The sequence below is a fragment of the Amblyomma mixtum genome, chromosome 3 (assembly GCF_055824585.1).
Source record: "Amblyomma mixtum isolate Tamu chromosome 3, ASM5582458v1, whole genome shotgun sequence".
NCBI lineage: Eukaryota > Metazoa > Arthropoda > Arachnida > Ixodida > Ixodidae > Amblyomma > Amblyomma mixtum.
The window spans coordinates 42,631,967-42,657,801 of record NC_143014.1 but is presented as its reverse complement, the minus strand read 5'-3'; the positions used below and the strand labels follow the sequence as shown (position 1 = coordinate 42,657,801).

Here is a 25,835-nt window from a genome sequence, read left to right as displayed (position 1 = left end):
CACGTTAGCACTCAGTTCTTCTTTTTTTCCGCACGCAATAGCTCTATGGAATGCCCTGCCAAACACCATTGCATCATGCACTAATCGCAAATCATTCCGTGAAATACTAAAGGACCATTTTTCGTGAGAGCAATCTTTTCAATTATATGTTGTGCTTGATACAGACAAGTGTCCTTGCTTTTTTTCATTCCTTAGCCTTTGTTTACTCATGTGTTCAATTATTTTTTACTTCTTACATATTGTATAACCTTTTCGACGCCCCTTACCTGCTGTACATTTTTATTCCTTTTCACTGTTAATTTTTTTTCCTTCTTTGTAGTGTTCTTGTCTTGTTAGTACAAATCTTGAGTTTTCTCCCCCCTTATGTAATGTCCTCGGGCCTTTAAAGGGCCACGGACCACCCCAGCTCAGCAGACACTCTCTACCTCTCTTTCAGCGAGCCTCCTCTCCTTCCATTCCCTCCTCGAAATTCTTCTCTCCCGCTCCTCGTCGAGTAGGCTCGGCAAGGCAAAATCACCCCTTCCTTCTCCGACGTAAGCCGGAGGCGTGGTGTCTGTGGAGTGCGTCACGGGGCTACGTCATGGCCCCGCCTTCAATAGAATTCTTTTCTTGGTTTTTGCTGCTGGGGCTGAAACAGCGTCGTCGCATTTTCTCCGCACACTGAACGATCGAGAGGCGCGATCGGCTCGACCACCTAGACTTGTTAGCGAGCGCACCCTTTCATACATCTGTTTGTCATTCCCAGTTAGCGAGCCACCTTTTCATTTTTTTTTTTTTAGGCCTCCCCACCGTTTCACGAGCGGATGGGCGGAAGTCGTTTCTGTTCGAAACACACGGCGAAGTGCGGACCCGGCAACCGCCCGTTTGCTTTTCTTCATGTGTGTTTGTGTTCTGTGTGTTTGTGTCTTTTCTCCGCTCCGAAGCCCATGTCGTTCATTGGAGTCAGGGCGTACGCAAGATGCATGGAGGATAAGCGGTGTCTATGCGGAGCGCTCAAGTGGACGAGCGAGGGAAAGGCTCTGCTGCACTACTAATTAAAACCTTGTTTTGGGGGGCTCGCATAGAAGAAAAGAAACTGAGAAGGGAGCGCGCACGCAGAGCTTCTCGTGACGTGATCACGGCGGGGGGGGAGGGGGGGGCGAACCAACTCCCTCAGTTTTACTATTTTTTACTTTTTATGGCAAGGGTTCAAGGCTGTCGCCGCACGCTCCCTCCGCAGTTTTTTTTTTTTTTTCCTTCATGCGGGTTTGGAGGCATGAGCCAGAACAGAAGGCGCTGCGGAAAGCCTTGTGCAGACGACGCGACGCCAAGGCTACGCCCAACCTTCTCCCGTCAGTCAGAACGATGCACCAATGGAGTGCCTTTAGCGAAAGTAGCCACCCTTGACGTCAGCGGGGTGCAGAGTAGTGGGCGGGGCCCGTTTTTGAAGGAAGGAAAGAACGAACGGGCTTTGATTTGAATTTTCGCAGCTTTTCGGGGCGCGCATGGCTCTAGTATTTTGCAGAGGTTATCTTCGATGCCTCATCTATGCAGTGGGCTTGTTTTTCAAAAATGTCCGGACCCTGGTCAGTGGCCCTTTAAGGGAAAAATAAATGAAATAAATGAAAGTGTGTACTTTATCGCTGTCTTTCTTTCTTTCTTTCTTTCTTTCTTTCTTTCTTTCTTTCTTTCTTTCTTTCTTTCGTTCTTTCTTTCTGTCTCTCTTTCTTCCTGTCTTTCTTTCTTTCCTTCCTTCTTTCTTTCTTTTTGCTTGTTTGTATGTTTGTTTGTTTATTTATTTATATGTTTATTGTGTCTCTTTTATGAGTTTTAATTTTGTATTGTTTTCGCTGTTTTCATGTTTCTATTCGCTGTCACGCCTTTGTCTGAAGCAGAGGCTTTGTTGATAGACATGTTTTTTTTTTCTATCGCTATGACTGTTGCACTGCTTGTCCTAATTATTTTTCTGTGTGTGAAAATTATTGTACTTTTTTTGCGTGGGTGTATTGTGGGTGTGTAAACTGCCTTAAACTGCTACTACGCCCTTTGTGCTTAAAATACCTTATATGCTATCTTGTATTGTTATATGCTTATCTTGTATTATACGCTACCTGTTGAGATCAACGTTTTTAAATATACTTAAGCATATTTAAGAGCGTTGGTTCGAATGTGCTATGCATACTCTTCGTCACCGTTACTTTTCCATTCCGATCCAATTTGTTACCGCTTCCCGAAAATATCATAATTGTATGCATGCTCACGACGATATGATTACACTCCTGCGCTGAAATTTAAACTGTTATTATCCGTTGATGTCGATATTTTCATGTATTCTATAATATAGTCGTTGTATATTTGTTTCATTTAGCTGTTTTGTTATTGGTGCTCTGGCACCAATAACGACCGGTTATTTCTGAAAACTCTAATTAGCATTTATTCATTGATTTATTCATTATTTATAATACCAATATTATTATGATGTTGGCAATATAATTACCATCATCGTCGTAGCCGCTGCCACAGGCCCAGCTCACAGCAAATGTGAACTAGCGTGGCCGATTACTCCAAGTTAGCACTCCTCCACAACCACGCACCAAAACCATTGCGCGCCTGGTGTTTTTCACAGTTGCACGTCATGCTTAAAACGAACACGCGCGCACCGCGAGCAACGTTCACCGGGGCTCGCTACTCGTCTCACGCGCAGTTAGCGGCGCGCTTTTCCGCGCGAGACGACCGCGCTCTCTTTTCTCGTCGCTTTCCTCCCTTTTTGTTGGGGCGAAAAAAAGCGGCTGGCTCGCGGGGGGGGGGGGCTGCATTTTCCCCTGTCTGCGCTCTCCGGTGCGACGACAAATTAGGGCGCCCCCGCCCCCCTTTTGCGCTTCCGCACTCGGGTTTCTAATGGAGCGTAAGAGAAACTGGGCACGATACACGCGGCGCCGCAGCGCTATCAGCCGGGCGGCGGCGCTCTGCCGGCGTCCAATCAGCCGAGCGATAACCTGCGCCGCGCGTTCACACCGGTCGACAACGCGGCTCGCTGCTGTCCCGAGAATTGCCGCCCAACTCGTCGCCGCTTGCCGCGCAGCCCCGAAGCGGCAGCTGCGCGGGGTCGACGCAGCAGCGTGTTGCGGCGCAGCTGCGTGCCACGGTGGCGGCGCAGCTCATTTGGCTTGCATGAAGGCTGCGCGCGCGCTCGTGAGCCTCCGATCCAATTTTCTGCCGTTTCCCCGCCTCTAATCCGGGCTAATCGGATTTGGCTGCAACGGCATCTCCACTCCCCCTCTTCGAGTAATATCCCCGGCAGGAATCTGCGGCCGCGCGCGCCGGTCCCGGAACAGTCCAGGTTAATTTGTCGCCAATTAAGCGCGCCTCGTCCGCCGGAGACAAATGGCTGCCGCCTCCAAAACATGCCACCCTCGCCCGTAGTGCCCACAATTTGTATCAATATTAATAGCCGCTTTCCTCGGTGAGAGCGCGGAAGAGGGGAAGCTCCTCCCACGAGGGCGGAGCTGCTGGGCGGAGCCTCTCTCGACATCGCCCACGCCAGGCCAACGCACCGCGCGCGCGCTACTCGCTGCCGCCGCCGCCGAGACCCGAGGCCCCGAGGGCGCCGGCACAGCTGCGGGCCGCTCGAAACCAGGAAGCCGCCGGCGGCATGGCGCTCACCACGGAGTCCAAAGCGGCCAAGTCGGCCAACCCGTTTTCCATCTCGAGCATCCTGAGCCGCAGCGAGCCCAAACGCCAGCCGCCGCTGCTCTGCTGGGAGCCAGGCCTGCTCGCCAAGCCCACGCCCTGGTACCCCTGGGTCAGGCCCGGTACGTGCACGCGTGGCCGCCACGCTGCCCTCGGCTTATCCCGCCGCTGCTGAAGCAGGTGCACGCAGACTGCCGCCGGAAGTGTTCAGCCCGCCTGAGGAGTAACATATGCGCATCGGAAATAACCATACATTACTTCTCAGGACGCTGAACCACTCTGGCGGTAACGGTAATCGTGCTCCTGTTTCAATCCTTATCCTGATCTGTTTGAACGCGATTTCTCTAGTGCGGTTTCAAGCATGTGCGCATGAGGCGCTTCCCGCGGAAGATGTAAGCGCGTCAATGTCCAGTGACGAAGGCCGGTTCATTACTCGCGAGCGTGCATTATCGATGAGTACAATGTGTTTACGAGTTTCAAATATTGTTTCCGCTACGTAGTTAATTATATAAACTTGCGTATCTCTATTATCGGGCCGATCACGTAGATATCGCTGGAGGAAGCGGATGTCGCAAGACCGTCGGCTTTCTCCAACGAGAACCATGCGCGGCTGTTCCTATATAGGATAGCTCAGCGCACACTGTGCAGAAAAACTGTGCTACAGTTTTTCTGCATCTTCCTTTATTGGTGCATACATTCACTGAGAACATTCGACTGTTTCTCATTTAAAGGCTTAGATTCAGAGCACCACTTACAAGAAACTAGCTATTATCGCACCAGTGTCTTGGTAGTCAAGAGATATGCCCGCGCCTCCCTTTTGAACTTGCTCAAAAGACTATACAGTTCGAGAAGCAAGCAAAACCTCGGATATGGCTAAGAAACGGCTTCTTATGGCGAGAACCTTTGTGCGGCTTTTGGTGAATCTGCACGAAAGTAAAGTGAAGCTGTGCACAAACGGAGTGATACGAGCGCGGCTTGCACAGCTTTGACATTTCTTCCCTCGACTCCCATACTTTGAGCAGCGCATAACAAGTGTTAGAATCCGATGAGATTGTACCAGTTGTCACGAAAGGCGGAAGCCTGTAAGGCATGGTACCGGAGGAATATTTCACCATTTCATAACCTTAGGCTAGACAAGTATCGATATCCATGTCTGGAGGGACTGCAAATATTCATTGCGGTTTTTTTCGCGATATGCGTTGAAGAAAATGCACTAGTGAAGACTTTGCGCGTTTTCCTTGCGCATTTACACCACTTACACTCCGGCTTCACAAGGTTCGTTGCGAGCGGTGACAAGACAATTGCCTTTTCAAGCGGTCGTGATTGTCTTACCACCCAGCATCCGCACTTGCTGAACGTTCCTGACACTGAGTTTTGCGTGGCTTTCTTTTTTTTTTTTTACCCCCTGCCACTCTTCTCTTTCAAGTCCGTTTCAACCTTGGAAAGTGTGGAAAGTTTATCGGCTTTCTGACGCGTTGTATACAGCTCCCCAATACCGCGGAGCATTGCTGGCAAAGCGAACCGACAGTAGTTGGCTGAAGCTTAAAACCAGTTACGCCGCCCAAATAAGATCTTCCAAGAAAAGGGCCCCAGAAATTTTACACGCCTTTGACGCCACACGGTAGACCGTCCTCGGACAACAATCGCGTTATGGGAGACAACCGATGGCAGCTCTTATTCCGCGACGTGTTTCCAGTTCACAGTTGTAGTTTGTACTTGGCCGGAAAGCGCACGCATCTAAAGGAAACGACTTCATGCGCGCTGCAGCGTTTGCACCGGCACGGATGAATATTTAAGAATAAGTACCGATCTTGCTGGCAGTCTATCATTATTTAGTGAACTATGAAATTTCCATAGTGTCCGAACGACTTTTAGATAATACCGCAAGAGACTCGTTTTTCGATCGTAGTGATGACAACGGGTTCACTCTATGCGTTCAAGCGATTCATGTATACACGCTGATATAAAAAAAATTTCGTCCATGCGACGAAACTGCGTACCTATTTACTGTTGACACGACTTCAAAGCTGAAGCCTGTAGCTTCCTATTGCTCATATCAGCCATAGCGTTTGCTCTTAGCTGACTGTTCACAAGATGACATTGTACTTGGCGTATAGGTTGCTGCGTTGGACCTGAATACTGTTTCCTGCCACGTATACAGACAGAATTCATCCGGCGTTAACCACTGCCAGCCGCCTTATTACTACTTTGTGAATGAGCAGCATTTTATGCAGATATTAAATGTACGAGCTATACCGCACTTAAGCTGCAATGATGTTTACAACACCGTTTTTTTTATACACTTGTTTCGTAACAGAGGAAATGAAAAGCGAAGTATGCGAGTGTTTTGAGCTCCGTGATTCCCATTTCGAGAATTGTTTTGGAGAGTCTTTTATTGCACATTGGCTGAGGCGTGATCCTATATAGGCTAATACAGTATACTGGCGCTCCTTCGTGTTCCTCCACTACGGCGTCTCTCATAGCCTTAGTCGCTTTGGGACGTTAAACCCCATAAACCAAACCAAACCAAACCCTTCGTGTTTGTTTCTAGTGCGAATAGAATATTAAAATTAAGTACCAGGCATACAGTTCGATGCAAGCGCTTCTATAGCAGCAGCACGCATCGTGAGCTCGTGTCAACGAGCATTCTCAGTCAATAGACTACTTTATGAAGCTCCATGTGGTTTCTTTAAATCACCCACTGCACTTTTGGTCGGGTGATGCTTCCAACCACATTGTTTACAACTACTTGCTTTGTTTCGTCTACCAGATTTACCGTTGTTGCTTGTATTGATTTAGTGCACTCCTATACAACATAAATATGGCTTATTAAAAAAATAAGCAGCTACAGACTAAACGCAAAAAAAAAATTATATTTCACGGCGTACCTTCCTCATTGCCTTCTATAGCACCTGTACACAGGTCTGTGCTCATATAAGTGAGCGTTGTTTATGCAGGATTGCTTTCGAATATAAATTCACCGATGGCAAACTGGATGGAAATGCTTGAATGTAAATTTCCTATGTTTTTCTGATTGCGTGCGTCTAGTCTCTCCTCTGCACATCGCGCGGTGTACCGTTTGTCCTTAAATTACTCTTTCTTTGCTCGATTTATAGTGTTGTCGTTTTTTATTACATCCAGCTTTAGTTATATTATTGACCGACGTAATGAACCTAGGGCTGGCGTGCGCGTACACATTACAAATATATACGCATGTGGCGAAACCTGTTTGCATTCTCGATAAAAACTGTCTCTGTGTATTAATGCGCGAAACCTTTTTTTTTTTTTCCAGGAGTGAGAATTTTTGCCTCTAATTAGGAACTGATGTCTCTTTTTTTTTCTTTCAAACGCCAGCATCAAAATAAAAAAGGGGATAAGGAAAAGGGTCCAACTCATCAGTGCTATAGGAGACTAATTTAAATGCGAAAGTTGCAAATCATCTTTTTAAGCTGGCAAATTGGCAGTTTCCTCCGAATAGAAGCATGTCACTAATAACAAATAGTGTCAAATAAATATGTTCTCTCATAGTACGAGCTATGAGAGCTCTCTCATAGTACGAGTCATGATCCTTCGTACCATGAAGTTTGTTTGAAAAACGACTCTTTTTGAGAAAGACATACGCGATTAAGATGGCAGCAAATAAATACTTCATCCTATATAAAAAAAACACTTAAATGCAATGCTCTTTCGTTCCGTAGAGTCGATTTCTAAAAAACTGTTTGTAAACAAAACTCGTGATATAAAAGCACTGGATGGTCGTGTGCATACACTCTAAACAAGGATACGCCTATATGGGTGTAAAAAGGGAGTAACCTGTCCTCTAGAGCACTTCCTTTTATAAAAGGGAATGCGCTAGAGGACAGGTTACTCCCTTCTTTTTACTATTTTCTCTTTGAAGTGTACATATAGTGCACAACCCTCGCCATGGGTCGTCAGCACATGTAATCATGTTAACTATTTTCTGCTCAAGGAAACAAAATTTGAAGCATTGCTGCAGCATTTTGTCCTGCGGCACTTTAATTTACATCCAGAAAATAAGGTTCTGGTATGCTCAAGGATTTATTCTACAAAACGACGCGAGTAGCCTTCTCCATAATATTCGAACCTAACTTTATTTCCCCTTCCCTCTTCCTTCATTTACCTCTGTCGAACTGAAATGCAGTCAGCAAGTACATTTCTGCCGTAATGTTTAGTTTATTTTGTTTGCAATGCCTCTCTTTTTTCTATGAGTCCGCCATTTTATTAGCGACTAGAAAATTGATACGCCTACTGGCCGCATTAATTAATAGATTAGGAAGCGATAGCCGTGCTGCTTTTTGAGACTTTATCGTAGCAACTTCCTTGCCACTCAGGCTGTGGCGTTGTTTGTGGCGGCTTTCCTAGTGGACGTACTGCCAGATGCTAACTATAATAGGATGCAATTAAGGAAAACAGCATTTGTTAATACTTGACCATGGTCCGCGGCGTCCTGCATTACTCCGCTGGCCAATCACAGCAGTAAAAAAAATCAGCTTTTTAATGTTTCACTTCATTAAACAAGCGGGAATGAAAATTCTAGACCTTATAATTTTTTTCTTGTGATTAGCTTCTTGTTTACGTAAAAAGAAGAGTTTTAACAACGGACTACTTATTTTCGTGGAAGAACTCTGTCCAGCGGTCCTGAATGTGGGCGGAACTTCACTGTAGACTTAAGCTGTACCCGACTATAGTGCAATTGAGTCCTGACTTTGGATCGCTACAGGATAAATTCGTTCGATTTAGTGATTTTTTTTAAAACGAAGTATAAAAAGGAAGGAAAAGATTTGCACTAACACCGGCATCTGCTATCGAAGCCTGAAGCACCTGAGCTACGGCTAGCGGAAATAAAGTGGCTGGGAAGAGAATGAAAAGAGGGGAAAGGACAGTAAGAAAGGACAGGGGTCAATATCAGCTTTACGAGGCAGTTTTTCTCACAGAACAAAGAGGGAAGTTGCTGTTTTTTTTACCAGTTTATAGGTTATTTGCAAAATGAAAAGAAATAATGCGTATTTGAAACTATACAAAAATAGCTCATAGAAGAATATAACAAACTGCTAATCAAGATATTACAAGTTTCATGTATTTTCGGGAGCCAATTGTTTCACGTGCTAGTGTTAAGCGTGTGCACGTAGGCATGCATATACTTGCAGAGTGCATACATAGTAGCATACGGGTACAATCGCAGTTAGACGCACAGCTGCAGTTTAGCTGTGTGCAGTCAGGCGCGCAGCTTTACCATACAAGCACGCACAACTTGAAGGAAACCTTCCGCAGTATACAGTGAATCATGCAGTTTCTGGTGCAATATTCTTGTGCAAGTACTTACGTCTGCTTGAAATCAGACATTCGCGCAGCTGCCTCGCGCAATGAGCTTGAACTCATCATACACGACATGCTGGAGTACCTACACGTTGTAAAATGAGCGGGTCCCGTGATAACTGGATTATACGCTACTGCTGATAAGGTGTCGTGCGCGCTTTTTTGTTGTTCATACTAAAACCGAGCAGCTAAAAGTAGACACTGGGCACTTTTTTTCGTTATTGCATTTAGTAATGCGTGCAAGCCTGACACAAAAACGAGATATTTGCAGTGAGATATGACTAATATTCTTAAGTTAACCTGGGAGATTAAATTAAATAGCTTTCGGGAATTTTCGCACCTACAGGGAGTAAGCAGTATGATTAGATATACCATAGGCATGACTTTTCCAAAGATGCTGCAACAAAACATAATTTGCAGTTTTTTAAACCTCTTCCTCTTGACTTTCACTCTGAAAGTGCCAGTTCAAACCGGTAGTTCCTGATGTCGTTAATTGCCGCATGATAATGCAGTACAGTAGGCACTACTATCCGGACACCCTGTGGTGCTATATACTGCTGCTTCAGTGTAGCCTGCGCATGGTTTCCATATTGTTAATGAAAACGTTACACACTTGGGCGTACTTGTTACGCTTCTATGCGCGGCTATTTTATGCACGTGTTTATGTTCTTCCTCGCGTTGTGCTTGTTACCGCATTAAGAATGAAAAACTACGCAAATACAGCAACAGGATCAGTGATACTTGAATCTGTTTTCGGTATTTTTTCTGCAAACTGTGCGCAAAGATTGCGACGTAGGCGCCATTTCCGAAGGTAGCGAGTACCTTCGCGAAGCATCCTTTCTTTAAAGTGCGTAGGCTTGCTAAGAGACTGCTGCGAGGCAACGTAGAGGTGAACTCAGTGCGTGGACGGGCATCTTGGAGTTGTTTCTGGATATCTGTGGCATTATTATCGCATCAGAAAGACTTAGTGCACGGTTTTAAGTGAAACAGCAATGCTGGAGCCGGTATCTCTTAGGATCCAAAGATCGCGTGTGCAACACTTAGTTGATGTAAACAGGACTGCGTTCGAGAACGCAGGTTAGGCATATGCGACACGGAAGTTTTTCTTGCTTCCAGTGAGGCCATTCTTTTACAAGGTTTCTTATGCCGCCTTGCTTGTCTAATTAGCGAGCTCTATAAGTAAGTCACAATATGATATGTGACTGCCATAAATGGTAACAACAAGCGAAACACTTCTGCTTGACAAGATTTTTTACTCATGTCCCACTGCAAGATTTTGCTGAGCATAAATAATGGCAAGCTTGGCGTATTCAAAAGCGAGTGTTCGCTGCACAACGTTTGTCAGCAAGAATGACCTCTATTTCCTTTGATGGCAATGGACACTAAGATGGCATGTTTATGTGCCCAGGGGCTTTAATACTAACTCCTGCATTCTTTGCGGTGAGCACTGCAAAAAGTCTCAGCGTGATGCCACGAGTTTTCTCGAGAGGTGTGTGAATGCTCGAAGTTTTCGAATAGCGGATCGAATGTTCGGTGAACAAATCAAATAGTGCATGTTCAAAATTATCCGAATCGAATCAAATATGTTCTCAACTTTTCGAATAGTTCTTGACTAATTAGTACAAAATTCGAATATGGCGCGCCGTAGATATTTCGACGGCGATTTCAGAAACAGGTCCCACTCTGATGCTGCACAGCATGCTGCCTCGGTGGGTCTGTGTGGGCAGGAGGGTCAGGCGCCGCGACGCAGTCCATTGGCAGGTAGATTCAGTAAGCTCGACATCGGAGGTGATGCCTCAAACCCCTCATCAACTGATATTTGGCATTTGGCGCTATTGTTTGTTCTCTATCGTTATCAGTAGCACAAGGTAATTTTCCAATGCGTTTGACATCAGTCAGAGGTTTAATACACTGAGTTCATGAGTTCATGTTGCGTGTCGCCTAGTGGAGATTGCAATTGCGTCTTTTGGCAGCTAAAGCTTTAATTACTTACTTGTTTCGTCCCCACTATAGAGATTCACTGTTTCGCATGCATATTCTAGTGTAAATATTCCAGAAGTAGCGAATAATCCCACAAATATTCCATCCGTAATCGTTTCATTTTTTAACCGCGCTTTCGTATTCTATTCGGTAGCAAAGCTAGACTATTCCAAGTCAATTCAGTCTTGAAAAAGTGCTATTCGCGTACCCCTCAAACTACTCTCTCATCTATTAGGTGCTCTGTTTCATAGCTACGCTATATTAGATTCATTGTTCCATGCATGCATATAGCTCAGAATTATTTCACAGCATTTCTTCCGCTCATAAAGGCGTTGTGTTTCCTCTTTCATTATATCGCTGTTTGGTTGGTTAGATTGTTGTGGAGTCGTGCAGAAAACTCCTGCAAAAGGCCTTCCAGTTGTCAGTAAGCAGGTAAGCCAGAAACAATCCCTCCTGGCATATCGTAATGGTATCAGGTTCGGCACAATGAAGCGACCCCGGTTTGCACCGTGCCGCAATCCTCTTCATCGATCCGTGCTTCCTTGAAAGCCAAGTTTTTAAGAGATGAGAAGAGAAAGAGAAGAGAAATTGGCAGAAGCGTTTAATGATCGCCTTTTGAATTTAATTTGTCCCCTAGTATTACAAGGCCATTCCGCGTACGTGAGTAAGGAATGTGAACATACGATATGTTTGCACCAACTTACCGACGCAGAAGTTGTTTTGACAGTTATGCATTTTAAGAACACTACATACTGCAATTTTTCTGGCATCGAGGTGCGCCCGGAAAAATCTGTTGCAGACGTCATCAACAGCCGCTGTTAATCTTTGTCTTGTGAACGGTTTCTTCCCTGAGGTATTGAAAATAACAAAAGTGTGTTTTATATAGGAAAGGTTATATAGATAACTTAAATATTTGGAGGCCAATATCGGTCTTGCCAATTTTTTTCTAAAATCCTAGAGAAAGTGGTTCTTTCACAACTAGTGCGGTTACAGATAAGTCCAAGTTGATAACAAAACTCGCAGTAAAGTTTCCGGAAATAACGCTCCACTGAACTTGCTCTGCTCGACCAGAATGAATTCAACTCAAACGCTATCGAATAAAAACATTATCTACCAGGAATTCTCGACGACTTCAGCAAAGCATTTGACTCTCTCGACAGAAGTTTACTTCTACAAAAGCTAAGCGTTTAGGCATACGTGGCAATGCTTTTAATTTTATTCACTCATATCTTAGTCACAGAAAACAGTATGCGATTTTAAATGCCTAGTCGTCCTCTGTAATACGAAATTTCTTGGGAGTACCGCTAAGCATTTTAGGCCCTTATCTCTATAATATATTCATAAACGATATCGTCAGCCTGGACTCCTCCTTAAAATTTGTCGTCTACGCAGATGATACAAGTCTTTTTATTGCAGATGGTAACAGCAAGAACCTCTTCCGGCAAGGAAACGACATATTAGAGAAACTACATGACCGGGCTTCTAGCAACGCATTATTCATTAATACTGAAAAAGCTATGGCTGTAATTTTTCAAGCGAAAGGGAACCAACTGGATTTCAGTTGCCCCTCAATATTTAATACCACAGCCAATGAGATGGGAAATACTATCAAACCTCTATGCGTATTTTTTTACAGCAAAAGATGCTATGGGGCAAGCATATTGATCACGTCGTAGCCAAGTCCGTACGTGTAATTGGTCTAACGTACTGCAACCGGCAATTACTACTTATACTTGACTTATTATCTATCATTCACTTTTTCTTTCCCATATACAATACTGTCTTTTTTTTTTTCTGGTGTGGGGAACAACAACGAAAAGAATATGTCCAAGCTTAGCGAAACTTCAAAATAGTCTGATTAAAATAATTTTAATAGTCCTTCAACGTACGTTTCTGACCTTTTGGTGAAAAGGTTTGCTTTGGTAGCGTTACCCAGTCTATACAAATATCGCCTGTGCACAATGTTCATGAGCCAATAAAAACAAGAAACAAGCTTACTATCACACCTTGCGTGTTTAAGGACCAATATTCATTATTATCAAACAAGGTATCCAGAATTCTGGTTTGTGCCTTGTTTACTAATTACACTGCAGAAATGTGTACAATAGTCACTACAACGATGAATTTTTTCTTACTTAGGCTGTTTTTTTCTAAACCTATTTTTTCTCATAATTTGTAGAAATACTCACATGCCTAATGGTGACTGTATGTATTCTCTATTTGTTCGTGCTCCGTTGATATTGTACTGGTGTGCGTGTTACTGAATGCGCGTCTCAGTTATTGTGGGCTTTTTATTTCTGTTTAATTACTGTGGAAGAGGTGCTTATCGCTTTTCTGAATAAAATATGTACCGATGCTATGCTCTTGTTATGGGGTAGGGAGCTGGTCAAGTTGTATAAAAACAGCTTTTTCTCCCATGTCCTCATGTAAGACACATGGGAATAAACCGAAATTTAAATTCACGCATGCGCAGTTGACTCCTAGCGGCAGGCTAAAACGCTCCGATGCACTCTAATGAAAAGGCTAATTGGCAACAATAAGCAAGATCACGTCGTTAATCTCGTGATACGAAGATATTTACGGGAATTTTTTTTTTCAAGAACCATAAAAAATATTTTAGTTTGTGAGCATGATTATACACAAACTCAGCCCATGAGTTTTGTCTGTTCGTTGCGTAAAGTAGCATATGGCGATGATGTTAGTGTCGTTCTTAACACTAATCTTTGGGCATTTATATAAGGAACTTTCGAGAAAAGAAAATCTCAGTTTCACCATTTAGAGGCGGTTTTAGGCGGCGGATATGGGTTCTTTATGTCAAAGAGTTTTGCGTCTGATAGTGGGCTAATAAATGCTGAGAGTGTCGCGAACTTTCTGAATTGTTATAAATATTTTAAACTATGTTACAATCAACGGTTTGATGTTTCGATTTCTGGCGTTTGAAAATATGGCCGGCTTTATTCGGTGTTTATTTATGAACGCAATTTCCGGTTTTATAGTGTTAACTCTTTTTGGCTCGTTTCTCAGTTTCACGGCGTCGGAGTCAGCGCCGACCGCCGCAGAGACATTGACAGCGCACCATAATGCTGCGCGTCCGTAACGTCGCGGCCTGTTTATGTTTTGACGAGAACGCCGGAGGCGGTGGCTCGCCCGCCGAACATGGAAGCTTGTCAAGACGCTGCTGCGTTCAACTGCGCAGTGCATCGCGCTCAAAACGAGTCGCAATGCGTTCGCAGTGAACCAGCTGACGGTTTCGCTTTATATCAAAATAATGCGCCCTTACAAACAACCCTCGAACTGCGCAAACATTCAGTATACTTTTTGTTTTGCATCTACAGCTGCGTGTACACATTTCTAGCAGCACTGGGGTCAAACTGCTTCAAGAACTGACATCCTGCCACAATTCAAGTGCTTCAGCTCATACTGAGTGCGATGTACGAATGTTTAAAACACCGGCGAGACGGCGTGGCAGGTGGCATGGCGCATAAAGCGACGTGCACTTACACACAGCAGCAAACGCTCCAATATACGCGCTACACCCACCTGTGAGGTTTTTTGCGTACATTATTTCTATGAAAGAATTGTCAGTTCTTCTCTTTTTCGGAGATGCGTGCCATACATTCCTGTACTATATCAAAAGCCATAGAGTTTAGCTTATCCTTTCAGTGCAATAGTACTTATAGTGGGCATTCCCCGCATTTCGCTATTGTGTATTGGTGTGTCTTTGTCTGTCTGTCTGTTGTTTGTTCGTTTGTCTGAAGGCTGCTTTGTGTTAGGCTGCACATATGCCCACCGGGAGTCGTGGGCAACCTGCCATGTGTGTGTGTGTGGGCGTGTGTATGCGCGTGCGTGCGTGTGTGTGTGCGTGTCTGTATGTGTGCGTGCATGCATGTATGCGTGTGTGTGTGTGTGTGTGTAGCAAAGTGCCCACCTTGGCAGGTGGCAGTTCAATCAAGGATTTGTCCCTTGAGGTTACTCGGGAAGAGCAACCTAGGCCTTACAAGCCCCACCGCTGAGAGCACCTGCCATCGCAGGGCAGTGGCGCATCGCTTAACCGCTGCACCACTGCGCCAGGAGTGGTACGAGGATGACAGGGATCCATGAAGGTGAAGTAGAGAATGACAAATTCTGCATAGGTAGACATTAACCCATTATCGCTATCCAAACATGAACGTGAACAATGGATTGTGAACAAACGTGAACAATGGATCCGAACACCGGAGCCGAAGTGAAAACCGAAGTGCTAGCGTAGCTAATTCGCACTTGGACTAACTACGCAGATCGCTAAGCACGTATTGGTGGGCGAATTGGTTCGAGCAGTGGTGATTACAGATCAAGTTCAAGAAAACTTAGGCAGGGGCTATAGTTAAAGTTCTGGATTTCAATTCAGCATTTAAAAAGTTTCTGGAGAAATCTGGAGGTCTACACGCCGTTTTTATTCCCAAGACAATATTATTTGCTTTGGATCCACTCTTTCTCTCAAAATTAGTTGATTATTCACCTTAGTTTATAGCTTTCAGAGAAAAGAAAAGAAGTGGAAATCATTCAGCACCTTCGAAATGAAACAACTCAAAAAACCATCGAAATAGAAGAAAGATTTTCAGTGTTGAATTTGCTTATTTAATACATCTCACAGGCTGAGTAAACAGCATTGCTCTGAGGCTCTAAAAGCCCAGAAGCTCTAGAAGCGCACTGTAGATAATACTGAGAATCCGCCACTTAAAAGTAAATGGAAATTAGAAGCACCATGTGCTTCACGAAAGAAGCTTATCAATCACATCACAATTCCAGCCCCTCGAGGAATAACACATATTCACTACGAACGTATCATACAAGCAATACAGTCTTTTTGTCAACTGAACCAAAATATTAAAGCTACCAAACTATCCGGTACATATTCGGCGCTTTCACTGCATATCTAAAATTACACATTTAACATTTCATTTCCTTATCTAGTCATGTTAGATATACGAACATCATAATTGCCACACACACATACATAATGTTGATAACAATAAATATCATAAAGTGAGAAAAAATGAATGAAAGCGATGGCGGTTCGATGAAGCACAATACATCTTTGTCGCAACAATGTTTCAATATAAGGGGAAAGGATTGTGAGGTGACAAAAAGAACAAGAAGAAAAGAGGGAAGAAGAAGCTGCGATAAAATGCAGCCAATGTTCCACCAACGCATGTTTGGGGAAGACTATAAATGCGTAACAAAAGCAAACAATCTTTTAAGCAGAATCAATTCTTTGTGATTCGTCTATTTACTATTTATTTAGGTGATAGTGACTAAGTTTGGAACCCCAGTAGATAAGGGAGTCCTTTTAATTATAAAGTTAGCTGCAGCGACGAGAATTAAGGTGCGTCTCTTTCAACAAAGCAGTTTTGCCAAACGGGCGAAATTCCTGAGGCGCCTTCGATGCAGCCGCTCGCACTTGGTAATAATGGCTACTGCAGCTGCACCAACTGAAGTGTGGTCCAGGGCAGCGACCAGTAAATCTGTCTCCAGGCGCGACCTTTTAAAGCTAGTGCTCATACCCAAGAAGTATGCTGATGTCCGAGTGTTTTCTTCTGAGGGTTTTTTTTTTCGTCTATGGGCCAAGCTGCAACAAGACCGCTACCACACTGAATACCTTGAGACGCTTTAAAACTTCATAGATGAAACACTTTGCGTTCTAAATGCGGCAAAAACATAATCGATTCTATGTAATTGAAGAGTTGTATCAAATATGAAAATCTTCGTAAGTGCGCTGGACGACCGGGCAACAGTACTGTTTCACTTTTATACTGGCAAAATATATATAAGCCTCCGCTCACAAACAGTGGTTCCAATTGCGCAAAAAAACCCTCGTGCGAGTTTGCATAAGTATGCTCTTCGAAATACTTAGAACTGAGTTAAACTTTATCTTTTTTTAACCACGCATTGTGGAAGTAGCGTGACCTGAAGGCAGCCCATCTGCGGAATACAGAACACCGATGACGTCCGTTGTGTGGTCCATGTGACGAAATTTTAGCTAGCGGTATTATATTTCACCAGATAATGCTCCGCAACGAAAGCGCGTTTTGTGTGTCACTGGGACGTGACCTGGAGATAGCATAATAGCGTCAGAGCACTTGGGGCGGCCATTTTTAACTTTTCGCGGGATTCATCGGGGAAAATAGAAAGAGAAAAGCAAAAAAAAAAAGGCGAGCACCTGAACTGCACAGACAGCAAGCGAGTTTCCGTTACATAAGCAGTAAACCAAACACTGCCTGTGGTCAAGGAATAATAGCGATGGCTCGATCTCACCGAAAGGCTCGACCTAGGATGGTTTCGGCAAAATTTGCGTTGCACGCGAGCGACTCAACGTGACGTCACCAGTTGTCGCAACCGCCCTATTTGCAGTGTATTCTGGCCCTGCAAGCCTCGCTTTCTCCTCTATCTGAAGCAACCATTGGTTTTCTTCTATCTGTTTTAGTTCTCGAGTTAAACGCGTGTGACACCCTCTGCTAACGGACGACAGTATGAGCCATTAAAGGCTTTCGCCTTAAAATTTGATGCCCAGACATGTGGCGACTTGCTTGAACCATGGGCATTTCCAAGGTGATTTTTTGTTTAACATTTACAGATTTTTATTCCAAAAACTGTCAGAGATACGTCGGCGCGGTCTGTTGAACTGAACTGTGCAGCATGGCGGAGATTACGCCGCTCGCATGTATCAATAATTAGACAGTTAATGAGCTAAAATTGACCATAAAATTTTTATTTTTAAATTTAGAAGACAGAGTTCTATTGCGAAATTGATGGTGGTCAAAATCGAAGGTAAGCCCTCTTACTAAATTTTTTTAATCGCCCAAGTGCTTCGAAATATTGAACGCCAAAAATACACATTCGAAAGCTTCTTTAGTTGGCTTTCCCGAATAACCTAACTATAAAATGGCGCCGCTGGGGGTGGTATCGTCGCCGAAATCAAGTTAACTTCTTCTACATCATAAGCTATATCAACTACGCCTGTATCTGATGCATAAGAAGTGCAAGAGACGCCATTTTATAAATATGCGAGGCGAAAAAGCCAACTCAACGAGCTTTCAAATGCGCATTTTTGACCTTCGATATTTCGAAACACATTACCGATGAATAAAATTTAAAAACACAGCTCACGTTCGATGTTGTCGGCCATCAGTTTCGAAATCTGACCTTACCCTTTAAAATCAAATGTAAAAAGTTTATTCGTTAATTGAAATTAAATAATCGCCTAATTATTGACCCACACGAGGTACATAACGTCCACCTTGCTGTACAGTCCAGCTTAGCAGACCGTACCGGCTTATCTCTCAAACTTTTTAAAATATCAATAACTTAAAGAAACATAAAATAATTTAGATACAAAAATCACCTTGTACATTATGGCTCGAAAATATATGCCTCAATAACGAATTATTAATTAGCGTCAAGTGATGATTCTTTTGCCCTTTGCAGTGGCTTAGCAAAAATTCTTCCCCGTTGACTCCCCGATTGAAGTGTGTTCCTTAATTTTTTTCCCGCAATATGTCAACAAATCATCGTATACTTTCGTGAGACATCTTTCCACAGGATTTCATTCATCATATACCCAAACTACACCACCACAGTTTCACCATTATGAAGGAACACAGAACTAAAGGAAGGGTACAGAAGAGAACAGACACACACGAGCGCTGACTAGCAACTGAATGCATTTATTGGTCGAGCGCATGAATGCATGTGAAGAAGGCTTGTACAGAAGCCGACAAAAAAATAACACCAAATTCAAAGGCACTAGGGCTCGTCATTCAGGAATCAAGATACACCAACTCGTGGCGGGACAGGAAGACTGAAGGTTTGCCACTGCATGATGTTCCCTTGCGCGCTATAGCACAGGCTTCAAAGAGTTCCCTTGTCCATGCGTCGGAGTAATGCCTAAGAATGACGCACCGATCAAAAAGTGGTAAACATCCTTCGCAGCTTTTGTACAGAGAGCCGGGTTGCTGTTGGGGGCGGCGGCATCTATAGGGATGAAGCGTGCTCTCTCAGGCGATCACCTATACATCGCCCCGTTTGCCCAAGCCTTGTTCACATGCATTTATCCGCTAAATGCATTCAGTTGCTAGTCAACGCTAGTGTGTGCTTATACTCTTCTGACTCCTTCCCTTAGGGCTGTGTTCCTCCATAATGTTCTGTCACCAACTTGCCCAGCAACGTACCTTAATACAGTTTCAACACACTCGCCACACGAAGAATGCTTCCAAGAAAGCACAGAACTTGTCCCTTCCTATAGTACAGTTCAAAACGTTTTTTAATTAAAATGCTTGGGTTACTGAATATCACCGTTTATTTGCGGTGCCCTGCCTACAAGATCTTTTTTGAAAAGCTGTGCGGAAAATAGACGTTCACAGGAAAAAAGCAGAGACGACAGGACAGCATCTCTCTATTTTTTTTTTCCTGTAAACGTCTATTTAGCGCAAACCTTTTAAAAAAAATCTAGTCCGTCAGAAAGTCTTACTGCCTGCAACAGCCAGCCTTGTTGCGAACTAGCAGCGTCTTGAATGAGTTAATTACTGAGGATCATTTCCTTCACAGGACTGCAAACCGTTTTCAAACATCATGCACTTTTTGTTTTAACGTTGTGTGGATACCACACCGCATACAGTGTGCACGTATACACGGCCCCTTATTCTGAGACTTTGAGGGGGCCCTGAAGCACCTGTTCATCGACCACCAGAAATGCGCTGGAATCGGTGACACGCCTGACAAGTGACGTCGTCCCAAAACAGTTCTTCCTAAACGAGCTGCAAGGGAGGTTTAATTAAAGGCGCAATCAGCGGCTTTTGCGGTTTTTCTGAGCTAGTATTCCGCTTCGTTTTCGCCCCTCTCCACTATAGATCGTGAAGCGACATGCCCCGCACACCACGGTAACCTAGATCTCGCCAAAATTGTTAGGAGTTTGCAGAGTCCAAAATTCAGAATCGCCAAAACCTTGAAAAAATGCAATTAATTGCGAGGACACTTTGGCAACTAAAGTGTCGAGAGGCGAAAGCCGAGGACACTATGCCGTGACGACTTCCGGTGGATGTGACGTCACACCATTCCCGTGGCTATATCGATACCCAAATTATACATTTCTCGGGGTTCTTAAGTGTTAATTACGCTTAATTACACATTTTTCCATCTGAGTTGACACAAATCCGGCGTTTTCCCGATCATTCTGTGACAATTATTACTATGCCGTGACTACTTCAGGTGGATGTGACGTCACACCGTTCCCGTGGCTATATCGACGTCTGCATTATTTCGACACAATTTTGACAATTTTGACTATAATTAATTAAGTAATTACTCTTCAGTCATGAAACGTGGCTTCTAGATTCATGTTTTCCTCCTATATCTGAAGCAACCATTCGTTTTCTCCTATCATTTTTAGTTCCCGAGTTAACACGAGTTACCGTATTTTCCGGTGTACAAGACGCACCCTTGTATAAGACGCACCCGCCCTATATGCAGGCTGTCATTGAACAAATTGGTATATAAGACGCACCCGTGTATAAGACGCACCCCAATTTACCCAGTTAGGCAAGTGAGGCTTAATTAAACATGCTTATGCGACCATCGCAAAATTCACCGTACGTGTGAGAAGTTCTTAAGCAACGCTATGGGATCGAAAAAGGCAACACTCACGCCATACCCGTCCACGTTTTAGCACAAAAAAAAAAAGCGAAAGAACTCTCTTTATGTCCATAACAATTTATTTTTGCATAAAACCTTCAAAGTCTTCATCTTCGGATGCGCTATCGAAAAGGCAACGCGGCTGAAGCATTCTCTTCGCACTACGTACTTGCAAAGGATGACTAAAAAAAAAAACGTCGGCTTCTCTTGGCTTGTCTTGACAATGGCGAGAAGCGCGACTGTCGCCATCTTTTGGCATTTCACATTACCTTTGCTTGGGGCCTCCGAATCGGCCGCGTATTTAAGATCCCGGAAGTAGTCAACCCCGCCGTTTCATGATAAAGTTCACCTAAAAAAGTTGCGCACGGCGGTCCCCGTATTGAAGTATTAACCATGTTACAACCGCGTTATTGGTAGTAATATTTTTTCGGTGAAAAAAGCTTGAACATGAACCTGAGTAATTTCTGAACTCGCAAAAAAAAACGAAAAATTCGCATATGAGACGCACCCTTGTATAGGACGCACCAGCAAGATTTTTGAAAAAAAGCCGCGTCTTATACACCGGAAAATACGGTAAACGCTGCCAAAGGTGTGACACCCTCTGCTAACGGACGACAGTATGAGCAATTAAAAGCTTTCGTCTTAAAAAAAACCTTGCATATCGCCAGCTGCAGCGAGGAGCAGCCCGGGTGCTGGCGTCAAACGACTGCTGCTCTCTGACAACATAAATGAGACGGAAAAGGTGCCCCAAAATGCAAGGAGAGCTTACTTTGCTGCCCGCTTGTGAGCTCCTAGAATAAATCGTCGTAAATGGTCGCAGAATAAATGAATGAAACATAATATTTACGACGGCCAACGTCCGGGTACCAGAGCTTCGGGGAAAAGGCTTCGGTCGGAAGCTATACAGGGTGTTTCACCTAAGACTTTACACAGTTTTTAAAAATAGGCTTTTTGAGTTAGAAGCGTGCTTTTTTTCGACATAGCATTGTAAGCGGTGTAGGACATCAGAATGCAGCTAAGACGTACTAACTAGCAGGCTGGTTAAATAATATTGAACAGTTAACTTTATAACTATTACTTTTAGGCTCCTTAATTATTTAAAGGCATGTAGCCCACCGTAATTAATATCCATATCAGTTTTTGAATTTGGAAAACATGGTTACCCTTGGCGCTGTGGCCCAACAAATTTCGACCCTTTCGACGCGTTACTTACACTGGAGAGGTTGCTTTGCCTGCAAGGTTCTCGAATGCGCATGTATTTTGGCACGATATAGCCAAAATTTGTGTAGCCACAGCTCCGAGGATAACCGCGTTTTCGAAATTCTACGAAGTGATATGGGTATTAATTACGGGAGGCTACACGCCTTTCAATAATTAAAGAGCCTAACAGTAAGAGTTTAGGTTTGGTTTATTGGTTTATTGCGGTTTAACGCCCCGAAGCAACTCAGGCTATGAGAGACGCCGTAGTGAAGGGCTCCGGAAATTTCGACCACCTGGGGTTCTTACGTGCACTGACATCGCACAGTACACAGGCCTCTAGAATTTCGCCTTCATCGAAATTCAGCCGCCGCGGTCGGGATCGAACCCGCGTCTTTCGGATCAGCAGCCGAGCGCCGTAACCACTGAGCCACCGCGGCGGGCAGTAAGAGTTAAACAGTTAATTATTCAATATTAGTTAACCAGCCTGCTAGTTAGCACAATTTAGGTGTACTCGCATGTACTACATCGCTGACAATGCTATGCGGAAAAAGCGCTCTTCTAATCCTATTTAAAGTCTCAGGCGAAACACCTTTTAGAGTCCTTGCCAGGTGCGGACCGAAATGGGGAAATAATTTTTAATGACATTGAAGAAGCCTCGGAGATTCAAAATATTTCAGACGCTTTCTTGCAGAGCTGACAACGCCAAATGCTGCAAAAGAGACTGTTTACCTAGGCTGGAAAGATGTGTGTGTGTTTGGGGGGGGGGGGGGGGGGGGGGGGGGAGAGGGGCTTGGAAGGAGGCACATTCGTGGGCGCATGTTTGGCAGATTCGGTAAGGTGCATAATGCATGCAATTTTCCTTAACACAAAATAATGGCTCCACTGACGGGGCGGTTCTGTGCTGACCTCAGCGAGAACGCACCACAAACGAACATAATCGATAACGCTGTCGGGTGGAAACGTAAGCAAAGCAACAAGCGAGGGAATCTCCTGCCGACGACAGCGGTGCTTCTCAACGGCGCAAATTAGGCTGGCACGAAATTTCTATGTGGCTGACGCTTACGCGCAAAAGGCGTGGACTCGCCAAGCACACGAAAAAAAAAAAGAGAAAATAAATCTCCAGTGTGTGCGGAAGCGTGCATGAGCCCCACACGCTATCGCGGGAAACGCCTTTAGCGGAGCTATTTGGCCGGCAAATGCGTTTCCACCGGCAGGAGGTTTGGGAGGGGGGGGGGGGGGGGGGGGAGCAGCACAAACGCGCCCCAATAAAGGTTATTTATATGCGAGCCTCCTCCCTCTCGCGAAGCACCTCGCCGGTCTTCTGGCAGAGGAGGAGACGAGAAACGGAAAGGACTCGCTGAAAGGCAAAAAAAAAAAAAAAATCAGCGGTCGGCGGCGAGTGAAAATGAGTGCGCGCGGCTAAGACGGGAGGCTCGCGCAGAGCCAGTATGCGGCGCGGAGAGGCAGCTCCATTGAGCTGCGCGCGCGCGCGCAGCGCGTAGCTCGAATTACCGCCTCCAGCACAGGCGACGTCAACGAGGAGTAAATGGTGCAAGCTCTTTTCCGCCGGGCACCCTTTTTTTCCGGCGAGTCACTTATCCCAATTAGCTGCGTGCCTGCAGAGCATCGCGGCGGAGACGGCTGCGCGGAGTCGATCAGCGCGGGAGCCACTGGAACCTGAGACGCGCAGAGTGGCGGCAGCACTCCCCCTCTCCCGGTAATGGCGATCATTTACCTGAGAACGCGCTCGGCACACACCGCGGGCCGACCGCTATCCATACGGCGGGGCGGCTGCCGAGGAGGACCTCTTCTGCGTGGCTCCCTGCACCAACCAGCTCGCGCAGATGGACTCCCCGCTGCGCTCGCGGCAGGGCAGCTGTCTTGTTTAACGCGCGTTTTACAACCTGTTCTCCTCCTCCGTTGTGCCGCTGGCCGCGCGCTGATCTGTTACTCCGCGCAGCTCTTCTTTCTCAGCGGGGCTCGTTTCTCTTTTATCTCTCTCTCTCTCTGCAGTTAGAGAGAGTCGTTGTCGGTGGACTGCAGTCGGCTCTCGCAGTGGAAGGAAATTGCGCGTTGATGCGTTCTGATCCCGCTACCACATGATTTGTGGTCACGATTTGAATGGCTTACAGTGAGGGCAAAATTTCCTTCCTTTATTTACAGGCTTGTTATTGCAAGCTCATCGGGAGACGTAGAGCTAGATGCACACTTTTTGTCACTTAGTACTTTATACATTGGCTGCAAAAGGTAAATGCTGGGGATTTGGGCTAAGTTGAGCTATACTGCCGTCGGTAGTTGGACTAAAAAGACGCCTTATAAGTTCGCATGTATAAAACTAACCACGATTTTTTCTGTTTGCATGTTAACTCCATATAGCGAACCAAGCCAGTCCCGATAGCAGCAGTGCCCAGCGTCCAGTTAAAAGGGCTGCGTGAGGTGCAAACTGGGTTCAAGACCTCAGCGTGCTTCCACTATCCCGAAAGCGCGACACAACCAGTCCCTTATTTTTTTCTACACTCTCAAGTACCTGCAATCCGACTCCGTGGTCCAAATGCAACCAAATGGCCTTTGGCGAGTTCGTGGAGTTCAGCCAACCCAGTTATAGCTGACAGGTGCAACTAGGCACCACCTGTTAGCGTTTACGTCAGCCCGAGAGGAGCAGAGCCTGTGGGCGACTGCAGCACTCTGAATCTGCGCTCAGTGTGGAAGCCGTCTTCGCTTTTTTTTGTCTATCATATACTACACAGCGTACCAGTCGAAATTAGCACCTTATTCAAATTCTGCTATTGTATCTAGACTCTTATCTGGATCGAAATTGTTACTTCCCTAGGGCGACGAGAGACGGCAATAAACAATCCGCCATCACTTACAGCAGGCTCGCAACTCGGGTAAGTTTTATTTGAACGAGTATGTGAATCAGCGGTCATGTGGAAGCGACGATGTATCGACTTACAATGTCGCCTCAGAGCAGAGTGGCTCAGCGTGTGAAGGCTCTACCGCTGACGTCGGGGTGTTCAGCGAACTCTAATGGAAAACACGCATTCACAAATGCGCGCTCGCTTCTCGTCTCGCACCGACAAAGAGGAGACTGTTGCGCTGGCGAAGCGGCGCCTGCAGACACCGCGTCGTTTGCCGTGTATAGAGAAGCGATTTGCGTCTCATTGGGAGCCCTCTTTAGCTAAGAGCTCGGCAACTGTAGGCCTCCTGAACGCGTCTAGAGCGGCAAAGATTGCGAGCCCGGGGCCGGGAAGGCTGCGCGGTGAGGAAGCGGCGTTCTGTCTCTATATAGGTGGGCCCTGCTCGAAGGGCCCCGCGTCCGTCCCCAGGGCGCTGTTTTGAGCCCCTTGCGCGGGAGGCGCCGCGACGCCCTGCAGATCCATTCCGAGTCCATTTCAGGGACTGTTACCCCTTGCCGTCTCACATTGATTCCCGCTCCCCGGACGAGCGGATCGTTACCGCGTGAGTTCGCGTGTGCTTAGGGCGGCACTCCGGCGGGCGCCCGGCCGGCCTCTTCTTCTTCCCCCCGCGCCCTCTTTCGGTGAGGCCGGCCCAAAGCGAAGCAGGCACGGCCGGAGAGTGTTAACAGGTACTTAAGAGGGCCCTGCTGCGCCATTGGCCTGACGGAAGAGGGAGGCCCCCGTGCCCTGATTGCCGCCGCGACCGCCTGGAAGAAAGCGCGGTTTTGTGACTCAGCGCGCTGCGCGTGATGCAACCGGGCACTTTGATCACCTGCCTAAGCCCGCGGATCGCGTCACTCCTTTGGGGCGCCCGCAAGAGTTAATGCCGCGCAGTCGCCCTTCAGGACAATGCGACGCGAAGGTTGTAGCTGCTTGCGCGCATCTGTGCGTGTGTGTCCGCGTGTGGGGACAGGGTTATACGACCCTGTACTGGACAGCGCTGCACGTTTTCATTATCGCGATCCCGCTTTTGTATCTAGATGGGGACTGCTCTTTCGTCGGCACAGCGAACTCGGCAGAGCAGTT

The 25,835-nt window shown here is 45.6% G+C and overlaps 1 protein-coding gene across 1 annotated transcript in view; it reads left to right on the top strand.

Moving 5' to 3' along the window:
- The first annotated feature begins 3,581 nt into the window (after positions 1–3,581).
- Positions 3,582–25,835, top strand: part of LOC149349905 (uncharacterized) — a 75,800-nt gene continuing 53,546 nt past the window's right edge. Inside the window, exon 1 of the mRNA XM_089576835.1 lies at positions 3,582–3,791. Coding sequence (XP_089432961.1) covers positions 3,632–3,791 — 160 coding nt within the window. The 5' untranslated portion in view covers positions 3,582–3,631. The remainder of the gene's footprint in view (positions 3,792–25,835) is intronic.